At 47.2% G+C, this 14214-nt stretch overlaps 1 protein-coding gene across 1 annotated transcript in view; it reads right to left on the bottom strand.

Annotated features, from left to right (window-relative positions):
• RyR (Ryanodine receptor) overlaps nt 1–14214 on the bottom strand; it is a 1185515-nt gene that overhangs the window by 474414 nt on the left and 696887 nt on the right. The window contains 1 exon segment of the mRNA XM_077638630.1: nt 1844–1954. Coding sequence (XP_077494756.1) covers nt 1844–1954 — 111 coding nt within the window.

Below are 14214 nucleotides of genomic sequence, written 5' to 3'. Positions count from 1 at the left end.
CTTTTCCCCCCTCCTTCAAATTGCTGCTACCATAATATGAAATTCAAACAAGAGAAGAACCAGTCTTAGAGAAACTGTGCAGGTGATGTTAGTCGCATGTGTCCCCCCTTTCCCCCCTCCTTCAAATTGCTGCTACCATAATATGAAATTCAAACAAGAGAAGAACCAGTCTTAGAGAAACTGTGCAGGTGATTTTGACTACACGCACTGTACAAAGCTCTTTGTAGTGTTAATGAACCCTGCCTGCATTTTTGTTCATGCTGATGGCATAATAACGTAAGCCTTCCAACTCCCCGAAAAAAAAAAAGCTTTATTTGCTTCCTAACTGCAAAAAGCACATTCTAGAGATTCTGATTTTCCTTTTGAGAACACCAATCATCGCTTTTTAGAGGGTTTGATTAAAACCAAAACTGGCCTGACAGGAGGACTGTGCGAAGGATGACTACTCATTAGTACAAGAAAATGAGAAAAATTCCTATGAAACTGTAGCGGTGCTTTGATTTGAGAAGGTGTTTGTAAACTTGACATTGGAGATCAAAACGAGAAAGAAAAAACTGGCACCCATATATATTACACATTGGGTCCTCTGCGGTGGTAGCTGTTGGAACTCCTTTGAAGCTGAGGTTTATTGTATATTCTAGGACAGGTCAGAGATGCTGCCAGGTACGCTCTTAGAATCGATGCTGGCCAGGTGTTCAGGACAGCACCTGCCTGCTTGTCATCTACAGCTTTGGAGGTATGCGTGGCCGCATTGTCCTGCCATTGCAAAGCAGTTGAGCACTTCTCTGCTGGGCTGTCTAACTCAGGTAACCACATTACATAGCCTAAAGGCCCTGGCCAGGGGGGAGGGAACAAAATGTAACATTGCAGCAAGCTGTTACACGCATGCACCCTCCATCACAGTCAACAACCAGCTTACATGTAACAGATTCTGAAGACTTTAGCTGGTTTTCAAACGTTTGAGCCACACCTGACAGTTGCAGCCCCGAGCACAGAGATCTGGTTCATGCATTCAAAAATGTGATAGCTGAGTGGTCGGAAGTGTAAGCGAAGCATTACTCTGTGCCAGTGTGGGTTCAGCTCCACCTCGTAACACACAAAAAGCTGTTTCGTGCGCTAGCACCAGATGGCTCACTAGGTCTGCGGTTCAGCCTACCCTTGGGAGGTGGCAAAGTGGAGAGGGAATAGGTGAAAAGTGGAGAGGCACACCCTCCTTCTTTCTTTTTCGTGTACTTTGACTAGTTGGGCCAACAGTGAAAAAGCCGCAGAGTGTCCTGGGGAAGTTGTAATTCACATGAAGGTGCCAAAGTGCTAGCGTTCCTTCATCACATTTAGTTTCACCTAGTTATTCGTGCCTCATGAACATGAAAGCACATCCCCTTCCTAACAGCACGTTCCCTGACTGCAACAGCATTCCCAACCCTCATAATTCAAATGTGCACTCGACAGCTTCTGCCCTTTCCTCTCGTCGCTGTTTCAAGTCCCAGCAGTAATGCTCAAAACTCAACAGTGCTCATGAGTGTCGGCCAGTTTTCTAGTTCTTTGCTAATTTTCACCACGGCCACTACGAGGATGCCTTCATATTTACCGTATGAACACGCGAGTAAGGGACGCACTTTGTTTTTTTTTTAATTGTGGTGTAAATTTTTAAAGTATGGCTCATACAGGAATAAAAAACCAAAAACCACAATCTCAATTATCTAGTCCAAAAGAGCATCTAGATACGGCCCATACACGGGTGCGGTGCTTACACGAGATTACACGACAGATAGTTGACGTGCAGGAGTGCATGCCATGGAGCCTTCGTGGAAAACGCACAATGTTCCACGGCTCATCGACTTACTTGGCGTCAGTGGCCCGGATAAGCACCTGCAGGCAGGAGACGGCCAGCTTGCACTCATTGCCGAAGACACTGAACTTAGCCCTGAGTAGTCCACCCAGCTTGCAGAACAGGCTGCATGGAAGAGAACAGACTCAGCACAATGAAGTGATATGACAAGGACACTTGTTTCAGCATGGCAAGAGCAGGGATTGCCTAGTGTCCTGCTGAAAAATTGAGATGCGTGAATGTGGACACGTATTTTCCCTAAAGGAAGGGGCTGAACAAAAAATGGAGGTATATGACCTGTATGAACTTGTATGACTACAGAAAGAAAACAGGTAGCGCACAGGAGAGGTTCCAAGCCACAACTTGCAAAGTACGTCATTAAGGTCATTATCTCCTTAAGAGCAGGGATAAAACTCAAACTATTCCAGTTACCATATTTCTTTCGTAATTTGCACACTTTTTTTCTTTGAATTAAGGATTCTAACAGGGGTGCGCAAATTACACAAAATTTTGTGAGCATCACCTTAAAAAGCATGTCTCAAAGAGTTGAAAACTGAATTACTGACATAAGTTAAACAAGCCCAAGACCCAAGGGGGGGGGGGGGGGGGGGGGGGGGATCATGGTGTGCCGTGTGCCTGTTGACAACGCACGTGCTCGCATGTAAGCCACGCTTCATGAAGAGGATGTTTTTTGGGAGCAAGGTCCCAGGGTCTCGAAAACAGTTCCCGGCTGCTTTCAAGGCAAAACCGATTTTAGCTGCGGAAAACATCGGCAACAGTGCGGCCGGGAGGCAGTTTGGTGTCGACGAGGGAAGCATTCGTGGATGGCGACGACGGAAAGAAGCCGTTTTCGCGTGCAGCGGAATGGGACGAAGCTTTCACAGCCCGACGAATGCCAATGCAAAAAAGACGAACTGCGCAAGAACACGGACGAAAGGGAGGCAGACACGCACTAACACTCTGCGTTAGTGTGTGTCTGCCTCCCTTTCGTCCGTGTTCTTGTTGCGCAGTTCGTCTTTTTTGCATTATGATCAACCAACTAGCCCGACAAGTCCTGTCGACGAATGGCGCATTCCCAGAAATTGAACTTGGCCTGACGGAGTTCGTAGAGCAACAGCGAGCCGCGCATCTAGCTGTGACCGAGGAGCTTATGCAGGCAAAAGCTAGAGAGCTTGGAAAGGAAAATGGCATACCGCGCTCTGCCTTCAAGCGAGCAAGCACTGGATCCATCGCTACATGTGCCGTGTTGCATTCTCACTACGCCGCCGGTCCTCGATTTCACAGAACCTGCCTGAAGCGTTCTAAGCGCTGCTTGTGAGTTTTCAGCGCCATGTTATTTCTTTCCGCAAGCCAAAGAACTTTCTGTTGGGCCAAATAGGCAATGCCGATCAGACGACAATTTACCTGCCATTGCCCATCAACGTGCACGAGAAGGGGTCTTAGCGTCCGGTTCACTGGCAAACAGGAAACGCGAGGTATTCATGTTATCGTGCACGGCAGATGGCCGCAAGCTCCCCCCTTACGTGAGCTTCAAGAGGAAAAGAATGCCGAAAGGTGACGAGCTGCCGAAAAATGTCATCGTCAGATGTCATGAGACGGGGGGATGAATGAGGATATAGTCTTGGACTGGGTAAAGTCCATGTGATGTACGCGACCTGGATCGCTGTTGTCTCTGCCGTCCATCCTTGTGCTGGATGCGTTTCGTTGTCATTTGGCCGACTCGGTGAAGAGGCTGCTACGCGACTACGGCACTGAACTCGTTTTGATTTCGGGTGGGATGACGTCACAACTACAGCCCCTTGATGTTTGTGTAGCCAATACTTACTGAACTAGAGACATGCACATATGGCACTCCTCCAGCGCGCATTATCTAGTTCATGTCTTTTGCCGCTAGGGAAGGGCAGCTACAGGCGGGTGGCGCTAAATTTAACTTGTTGAAAGGTAAAAACGGGCACGGTGACGCCCGACAGCAGCGTGCGGCGGCGGGAGAGAAAGCTAGCGCTATCGGGAGGGCAACAGTCGCAGTCAGGAAGCGAACGGTTAGAGCGCAGAAGGGTTCTGTTAGTCAGTGACTCGAACGTAGCGAGAGTTGAGGTAGGCGTTTTGACGACAGTGAAGGCTTACAGGCGGGTGCAGGTGGAGGCCCAGTCAGGGAAGTGTATGGTAGATGCAATGGTCAATGCCCCTCCGGGGGTAGGGGACAACATCGATAACGAATACCTTGTCGTTATTTATGCTGGTCTCAACGATGTGCTGAAGGGGAGGAGTCAGAACCTCGAGAAACAGAAGTGAGGATGCGTAGGCTTAGAGAGGCCTCTGAGAGTGTGCATGTCAGCATATGCACAATTCCAGAGGTCCAGAGGCAGGCTAGCGGAACGGAAAGGAGGGTCGTTGATGCTAACCGTGTAATTAGGTTAATGAGTCGACGACAAGGATAGGAGGTTATGGAAGTTAACAGGGACGTGTACGAGGTGCGCTCCCACCCTTTTGCTCAGTATGGCATTCATTACGGTGGTGCCACTGGCAAGAGGGTAGGGAGTAGGATAGGCCGCCAGGCAATTGCTTTTTTGAGAAGACCCAGAGCTCTGAGGGAACCAGTGTAGACTAGGAAGAACAAAGGTCAAAGAAACGATAGAATGATAGGAGAAGAAATAGAGACAACCGCCAGGGCCTAGTTAATTTAAGCATAGGTTACATTAACACGCAAGGTGGCAGAAACAGGCTGAAATGGGACGAAATAGAAGAACATTTAAGGAAGGAGGAATTAATAGGATATGTTTTAGGAGAAACACATCTTAGAAACATAGAGCAACCACCCTGTAACCCGCACTACGCATGGGGATATTGCAATAAAACAGGGGGCAGCAGAAAGGGGGGTTGAATTGGGGCATTCATTCATAAAAGTATGAATTTTAAAAAGTTAAACTGCGATGCAAGAAACATTTATGGCTAAAAGGAAAAGTGGCAGGCTAGCAAACACCTCTTGGCTTGGTATGCCTGTGGACAGGAGCTAATGCCAAAGAGGAAAACAGAAAAATATTTGAATGCATTTCAAGTGACATTGATGAGCTAGGAGAACAGCGCGAGATAATTATATTACGTGACATGAATGCACACACAGAGGACCTCAATGGGTACACAGATACGACAGGAAGCATGCTGCTGGATATGTGTGACAGGCATGATTTAGTTGCATGCAATAGGGCCGAGAAGTGTGAAGGGCTCATAATATGGGAGGCAGAGAGTCTGCACTCGACGATAGATTATGCACTTATGCCACAGAGGATGTATAAGATATTAGAGGTAATGAGAGTAGATGAACATGGTTCCAGAAGTCCAGGTAGTGACCGCAAACGTAGCAATTTGAGTTTCAGAAGAGAAACTAATGTACGACTGAAGCGAGATGAACAATCGGAGGGGAATTTTTACTCAGAAAAGCAATTGGAAGGAGCAGCCAAACAAATTGAGAAAGTAATTTTTGTGGATAATGAAAAAGAAAGGACTTATACCAAATTAGGTCGATTACTGGAGCTAGAGCTAGCTAAGGTGCAAATCAAGCCAAAAGTGAAAAGACGCAAACCCAAGAGTTGGTGGGATGGGGAGGTCAGGAAGGCGATAGAGAAACGTTAGCAAGCCTCCAGGGAACACAAATATTCAAAAAGAGAGGGAACAGGAAGCTGCAGTAGACCGAGAAAGGGACACCTTTATTGAGTGTAGAAGGGAAGTATAGTGGTTGATTGAGAAAATTAGAAGAAAGGGTGTTCAATGGATGTCAACAGTAAATAAAAAGGATAGAAAAGAAGCTCAGAAATTCTGGAAAAATCTAAATACAATGAGTAATAAGATTAGGCTAGAGCAAAGTTTTATTTTTACACATCAGGGTATTAGACTAGAAGGGGATGAAGCAATGAAGGAACAAAGATGACAGAAAACTTTAAAGAAAGAAATGTTGCACATAATTTATCGAAGGAGGATAAACCGGTTACTGCAATTGCTTCACTTCAGCAAAGAGAGTTGGAAAGGGCAGAAAAGAAGATTACTAGTGGCACGTCGGCAGGACCAGATCGTATTCCGATTATGTTAATAAAAAGCTAGGACCAAAATCCAAGCAAACATCAATAGAGGTAGTGAACAAAATGATAGTGGATGGCAAAGCCGCCGATGAATGGCGATGAAGTAGAATAATGGAAAAGGGGACAAAGATGACATAAGCAACTGTGATGACCTAATAGACAAGGCTAACGACACACTCTTCCTAAGTGTCTGGAAAGCTCATAATGCGCTAAAAATCAATTCTAAAGAAAGCAAGGCCGTTATATTCCGTCCAAAAAATAAGATCGTAATCACACAGAAAAATCTAGTACTGAACTCTAACGTAACGAAATTCCAAGTAGCTTCAATTCACTTGGTGTCATCTTTCATGAAAAAACGTTGTGGGATTGTCATTTTGACAGCATTAGAGTAGTAGAGCAAATGTATAGGCACAAAACTAATCTTCCAGTCAATATTAAAAAATTCTATATAAATCCTTATTCTGTTCATAGCTACAATACTGGCACCTTGTCTTGAGTACCACGTCCCTGGGTAATCTTGAAAATATCTTTGTTCTCCAAAAAAGGCCATACGATGCATAATCCAATTAAAAGAGAACGAAGCACCACCAACTATTTCATAACTTTAAATTCACTGAAAATCTTTTCCTTGTACAGCTCTCAGTTATTATCGCGGTTTAAGAAGGAAGAACCAAATAATAAGCAAGAACTGCTAACTTTCGCCTGATTTACTAAAAATAACAAGACGTATAACAAACGCAATATTTTTGCATCGCATATAGAAACTATGAGAACATATTATAGACAACAAATGCGATCGTATCAACTTCCAAAACACCTCACTATACTGCAAAACAAGAACGTTGATTAAATGTCAAAACTTTTAAGGCCCTTTTTGTATATTATGCCAAATCACGTCTGTAATTTTTCTATTCCTTTCTTTTCTAGGTTTCATTAATTGTGGATCTATTCCTTTTTTCTGTTCTCATAATGTTTTTATTCTATAAACATGTATAATTGTCTTTGCAAACTTCGCTTGTGCCGTGCAGGAAATAACTCTGCGAAAAGAAAAACCCTGCTTGCCGATATCGTTGTACCAGGGGTCTATGGCTTGTCAAACTCCGTGGCTTTTTCGCTCGACTAATTTTCATACCTCTCTTCATGAATAAAGGTTATTATTATTATTATTATTATTATTATTATTATTATTATTATTATTATTATTATTATTATTATTATTATTATTATTATTATTATTATTATTATTATTATTATTATTATTATTAAATATGGCGGAATCGCCATCTTTATAAGAGACACGTTTGACGTTGCACCCATTGACGTGAACCTCGCTCATGCGGAATGCTTAGCGCTGACGGTATCTTGTGGTGCTCGGTGTTTAAGGTTGGTAGCTCTATATCGGCCACCTTGCAACAGTACTACTCGTTTTTTGCTGGAACTCGAGGAAACGTTGACCTTATGGAATTCAGTGGAAGAATTATGTTTAGTGGGAGACTTAAATATAAATACCTTGTGTCCTACGGTGGGCTCTGTATCCGACTACCTGTCACTCCTGTCCTCGCACGGTGTTTCAAATACAATTACCGCTCCTACCCGTGAAGAAGTACTTGCAGACCACTTAACAACATCTTGTCTAGACCATATCGCTTTACGTGCCCCTAACTACTCATTTGCTTCTTGTGTTATTTTGCAACGTTTTTCGGATCATTATCTCGTCGCTTGTCGTTCGTCTCCATCGTTTCCTACGCCAGCTGCTCTTAGATCCACCACATCCAATAATTTAAGCTACATCACCGTAACCGACCAAAGGACCTTGGATAACTTGATTAACAGTTTTAATTGGATGGCAACAACTGAATCTAATCCACCAGAGAAGGTGTACAGTATCTTCTGCGACCAAATAAAAAAGTTAGAAAGTAATTCAAAGCACGTCGTAATAAACAAGCGCAGGAAGGATTACAACTGGTTGACTGCAGATATAATGCGGGCCATTTCCTATAGAGACATGCTCTGGAAACGGTGTAAGCATTCCTCAAAAAATAAACACCTACGTCTTGAGTAAAAAACCGCACGAAATAGGGTAGTTGCCTTAATAAGATGTACGAAGCGCCAGTACTTTTTCGAAAAATTTCATCAGTCGTCAGGGAATCCCGCAAAAACATGGTCACTGATAAATTATCTTCGTGGCAAGAACGCTGCATACATTTCCCCAATCTCGTTTTTTCCAGGCGACTCGGTCGAGGTTGCAGATAAGTTCAATCAACTGTTTGCACTGGCTTCCGAGAATGCATCTTCTTGCCAGGCCGTCCAATACACGCTTAAGGAATCTATTTCAGCGTCCGCTTTCCTACCTAGATTTTCAGAAAATGAACTTCACCAAATAATTTTCAGCTTTAAGCGCAATAAGCCTCCTGGAATCGACGGCTTATCTGCGAACCTGCTACAAAGAAACTTTGCAGCATTATCCAATATCCTGCTCTTCATGTTAAACGGTTTTCTTGATACCGCGCTTATCCCCAAGGAGCTTAAAACTGCGATTGTTAAGCCCTTTTATAAAGGAGAAAAAAGAGATGACATCAAAAACTATCGGCCTATTTAATCCTACCCATACTGTCTCATATTCTTGAAAAATTCCTTTTGAAATCCATGTCGTCTTTCGTTGAGAAATTTTCAATTCTGTTGACTCGACAGTTTGGTTTTGTGTCCGGTCGTGGTACGGTAACCCTTCTAGAAGAGTTCTCTGATGAACTGTTTTCGGATTTTGACCAAAATTTGTTTAGCGTTGCTTTATTCCTGGACATATCAAAGGCTTTCGAGACAGTTCATAACGGGATTCCTTTACAAAAATTATATTCCAGCGGTTTTAGAGGGCCATTTTACGATGTCCTTAAAAGCTACCTCGCCGAACGATCACAAGTAGTTGTCAATAGTGAAAACAGCGCTAAAGAAGAAGCCGGAAGGCGAAACGAGGAAGTGACAGGAAATAAATTCAGTTGTCTTTTTTTTTTTTTTTCGAGAAGTGTGCCATGAGGCATAAGTTGAAAAAGGAAAGGGGGGAAGGAATGCACGGGATTGAAAGTTAAAAGAAGGAGTGAAGAACCGTTGCGCTGAGGTAGTCGCAGAGGTTGTTAATGAAACGGTTGTCCATTGTCCACTTCACGAAGTCACTTTCGCGGTTCCACCGCAGGCCCACCTCCCTGAGGAGCCGTTTTCTGATAGCAGCCGTCGCTGGGCACGTCCACAACAAGTGCCGCACATCACAAATGTCCGGTGCAGCGCCACAGTGAGGGCACCTGTCAGGTAGTGGCAGATCTTTGGCACGCCACCGATGACGGACAGATGGTGTCAGAGCCGCCCCTGCCCGAATCCGGCGCACGGATACCTCCTCCTGCCGAGTAAGACTACGGGGGAGAGGGTGCGAACACGGAGGAATTAGAGCGCGTGTTCGCTGGCGCAGAACTTCGGAATCGGAAACGTGGGACAGGAACGGATCTGGGGGAAGAGGGGAAGGTGGCGGAGCGTCTAATGTATGAAGATGAGTCATAGCATCCGCTTGAATGTTATGTGGATCCTGGGCATGGCCGCGAATCCAGTGTATGCGCACAGGACATGGATACTTTGCGCAGAGCACATGAATAGATTGTGAAATCTGGAACGTTCGTCGAACAGCCTTCAGCTGTTTAAGGGCGGCGCGGGAGTCGGTGTAAATGTGAACTGTATTGAATGTTGGAACGAGCGGAAGGGAAGCAATGGCATTGTAAATGGCTTGAAGTTCCAATGCCAGGGGAGTGCACGTATCCGCAGTATACTTCGCGCGAGAGTTGAGATGCGGATGAGATGGACTATACACAGCAGTAACTCCCCTCTCTGCAGAATGAGATGCATCCGTGTATAATATGCACCCTTCAGGCAGATACGCTGCTGATACCGACGGGGAAACAGTGGGGCGATTGTCAGTGAGCTGGCAATAGGACCACGGTGGAAGTGTCTTTAAACGATGAAGTTTGAGAGACTGTTTTCGAGCTCTATTTGCCACCCGTTGGTCGATGATCTCACTGAGTGTATTAAGTTGGGCGAACTCCTGTAGCACAGGTATGGGTGTTAAACGAGGCAGATATGTTATGACGCGCATAGCCTCACGATTGATAGCTTCAAGGGAGTCCCACTGTCTGCGGGTGAGACGTTGAAATTGAGCCTGATATACTATCCGTGGCTGAAGGATAGAGCGCACAAGCTGGCGGGCCGTATGAGCACGTGCGCCACCAGAGCGCATAGCTATGCGACGAATCAGACCTAGAGTAGCGTGAGCCGATTTACGGGTGGCTGTCAGCCACGGGGTGCCAGTCCCAGATGTATGGAGGAGAAGACCAAGAATACGAACAGTTTCTACCTGAGGAATCAGAGAATTATGTACCGTAAAATTTAAAGGGGGAGCTTTCCGTAAGGCGGCTTTATTTCCAATTCGAATGAAACATGATTTAGTAGGAGAGAGTGTTAGACCCAAAGGTGGGAGGCGAGATGTCAATACATCCAGCGCGTGTTGAAGGACCGACTGATGAATAGACGCATCTGGATGACAGCACCACAAGGTGATATCATCGGCATATGCAAGCACGCGGATAGAAGGGATGGTCTCTAGGGCTCGAACCAGAGGAATTAAAGCCACATTAAATAATGTGGGGGCGAGAACGGAGCCCTGCGGCACTCCTCTATTGGAAGTGAAATTACCAAAGGGCTTTCCGTGGACACGCACGCTGAAGGTTCGATTTGCTAAAAAGGCGTGAATGGAGAGGAGGAACCGGTGAGGGAGACCAAGAGTTTGAAGGGAGGCAAGAATGGCAGAGTGAAGGATGTTATCATATGCCTTTGTTATGTCTGTAGCGATTACGGTTCGTACAAGGTGACTCTGTGGAGAGTGGTCAAGCACGTCAGCAGCCAAAGTAGCAAGGCCGTCCTCCGTTCCAATATGTGGGCGGAAACCAATTTGGGAATCTGGGTAACAATCATGGGATTCCAGCCACCATGATAAGCGTGCGGCTAGAATGTTTTCATAAAGCTTGCAGATGGTAGGGGTAAGGGAAATTGGACGAAGGGCCGAGAGAGATACTGGAGGCTGACCTGACTTGGGGATTGGAACTACAATAGAATGCTTCCAGTCTCCCGGCATGACGCCAGAAAGCCACACTTCGTTAAAAGTATCAAGTAGGGTTTCCAAAGCCCTCCCTTCCAAGTTACGGAATAAGGAGTTAGGTATGCCGTCGTGCCCGGAGTAGTAGTAGTTTTTAAACGGTCAATGGAGGCCAGCAGCTCTGCCATGGTGAGGTCAGAAGTAATCCCATCGGGGGGCTCTGTTACCGATAAGTCAGGTGGAGACGTAGCGGTGCAGTCATGATTTGGAAAAAATTGACGGGCCGCTTGTTGTGCAAATGTGTCCTCATCCACATTTAGCGCGAGGCGAATGCTCTCTGTGTAATCTGCAACCTGAGAAGGGCGCTCCATGGCGTGAAACACTCTCCAAAGATGTCGATTGCCTTGCGTAGAGGACAGGCGGGCACACCATGCAGCCCAGCGTTGCCTGCCTAGCCGCTTTGCATAGCGCCGCGCCCGTGCGGTAGCGCGGTGAAGAGTAGGAAGAGCCGAAGGGTCATCGGGGTGACGAGTAGCGTAAAGATCCGCCTGGCGACGAAGAGCCCACAGATTCAAGAGGTGTATGTCCGGGTTTGGGTCATCTTCATTTACAGTAGTGGTAATAGTGTGAGTAGCGAGAACATCAGATAGAGTAGACAATGCTGAAGAGGGGTTGAATGTAGATAAATGATTGTCTGCGCGTACAGCATCCCATGATGTTATTCGTACAGTGCGGCGTATTTTCCGTAGACGCGTAGGCGTGAGGGAGATAAAAATAGGGCTGTGATCGCTGCCCCAAGTATCAGAATCAACAGCCCAACGAGGGTTACCGGGGCCTAACCACCAAGTCAAATCAGGTGAATACGGGCCACCTCGTGGGCGGGTAGAAGTATTCGGGTGGTTTAAAAGTTGAAAGGAATGATCTGAAAAGCTCCCTTGGATGTGTGAACCCCTTGAGGAATCCGATGGGTAACCCCACGCAGTGTGTGCGCCGTTGAAGTCACCGCCAACTAGAATAGGGATACCCGAGTTGGTAGAACGTAGAAAACGAACCCATCCCAGATTGGGAGATGCGGAGCCAGGACGACTATAAAAAGAAACTAGAATAAGGGGTGTGCGTGCAGGTTTTACGAGAAGGGCGGCAACCTCTTGACGTGTGTTGCACCACCGTGAAAGGTCGAGCGGTGTGTGCGGAACTGAACTGTGAATATAAATTGCAGATTTACCTGGGCTGAGGGAGGAGGCGGTGCAACGGCGATCAGGGATAGATGGTGAATGGTATGCGCAGAAACCTGAAAGGCGTGGGAGTGCATTATGCTCTTGCAGTAGGAACGCCCATGCCCTCAGCTTTCCGTCGCGAAGGCGGATGTTCACTTCAGAGGCCTTATTAGCGAAACCGCGACAGTTCCACTGCACCACCACCGATGATGATGCGCTATCCATGACGAGGCCGAAGAGCTTCCACGATGAGGGATGTCACCTGCTTCATCAGCGCTAATATCTTGTCCACTGTCGGGGTAGTCACGGCTAACAGGTGGTCGGCACCTGATTGTGGGCCAGTGCTTACCCTAGGTGATTCCTCTGATGATTGCTCCCGAGTTATGAGAATTCTTCGAGAGGATTGAGAACGACGCTGTTCCCGGCGCTGGGTGAGTTCGTCTAGTCGGCGGCGAGCTTCCGCGATTGCATTGTCTAAAGCTGTGTCTTCATCTGTAGTATCCACATGTGATGGATGCACTGGACGTTTGGGCGTACCATTTGATCCGGGAAGGTGAGCCGCTTGTGCATATGTACGCTGGCGAGGAGACATATGGTGAGCAGCAGGCTCAGATAAAGGAAGTTCAGGGAAGTCGTTGTCGTCACATGCGAGAGCTGCAAAGCGATTACTTGTAGGAACATCCATTTTTGCAGGCGACTTGTGAACCTTCTTCGCTTGCTTCTTCTTTGGACAAGCGGGGGAGCGAATGTCATGGTCCGGCGATTTGCACAAGGCACAATGAGCTGTTGGTTCATTCATGTCGGCCACAGCTGCTGGATTAGGGCAGGTATTTTGCATATGTCCTTCTTTGTGGCAGTGATAGCAAAAAATACGACGAGGTCGGAAGGGCTGTGGTTTGACGATCGCGCCGTAGTAGGTAAGGTACTTCGGGAGAGTCAACGGGCCTTGCAGGATGAGCAGGTATGAGCCCCGGCGACCCATAGGCCGTGCTTGCAGTACAACATGAGTTGAGCAGCGAATATTTGCGCGCACCTCCTCGGGAGCGCTCGTGCTGTCGACATGATAAACCATGCAGCGGAGTGTGTCAGGACCAGATGCAAAATATATTTGCACCGGGACATGCTTGCTGTCATCCAGGGGGATCCGCGTAACTGCGCAAAGTTTCTGGGCGTCCATCAAGGATGACAAGTTTACCGTGATGGTGTTCGATGGGCGATGGACGACAAACCCGCAGTAGTTCGAAGAGCCAAGGGCATGGTCAATTGTGGCTTGAACATTCCGGGCAGGGATGGCAGTCATATCAAAGCGCAATGTAGGCTTGATGGTAACGCGGAACGAGTTCGCAGCAGGCGGAAGAGAGCCTTGACTCACGGGAGGCATCTGTGGAGGAGGCTCAGACGCTGGTGACGGCCCTTGGTGGGAATACTGAACTGGCGCGACGGGCACAGTTTCTTGAGGGAGTGCCACGGCCACGGAGGCGGTAGAGCAGTCCATGTCACAGGCCAAAGTCGTAGCATCGGAAGACGGCGCAGGCTGGAGGCCTAGAGGCGCTGACGATTGCGTGGACGTGGAGGCTGCGCCAGGTGGCAACACAGCGGGCATCCGCGTAGCCGTCGTCGACAACGCAGAATCCATGCAGACGCGTAGCGCGGCCTCGCTCGGCAGCGCCGAGCTAAGCCTAGCTTGCCCCTGAGGGTTCCGGTTGGGTTTTCTCACTTGAGAATGCGCCCGCCGTGCCGGGAATTTCTCCGTAGGGGCGTCGTCAGCATTCGGTCGCACGGAGGGCACTGTCCGACCCACGCCACACACGAGAAGACAGCGAAAAGCGAAAACACAGACCTAGAAGCAGACACGTATCCACCCACTAGGTCTTCCAATTCAGTTGTCAGTCAGCGCTCTTTCCTGTCACTTCCTCGTTTCGCCTTCCGGCTTCTTCTTTAGCGCTGTTTTCACTATTGTCAGTATGG

The sequence above is a fragment of the Amblyomma americanum genome, chromosome 9 (genome assembly GCF_052857255.1).
Source record: "Amblyomma americanum isolate KBUSLIRL-KWMA chromosome 9, ASM5285725v1, whole genome shotgun sequence".
Lineage (NCBI taxonomy): Eukaryota > Metazoa > Arthropoda > Arachnida > Ixodida > Ixodidae > Amblyomma > Amblyomma americanum.
Note: the sequence above shows the minus strand (reverse complement) of the source record. Positions and strands in the feature narration are given on the sequence as shown.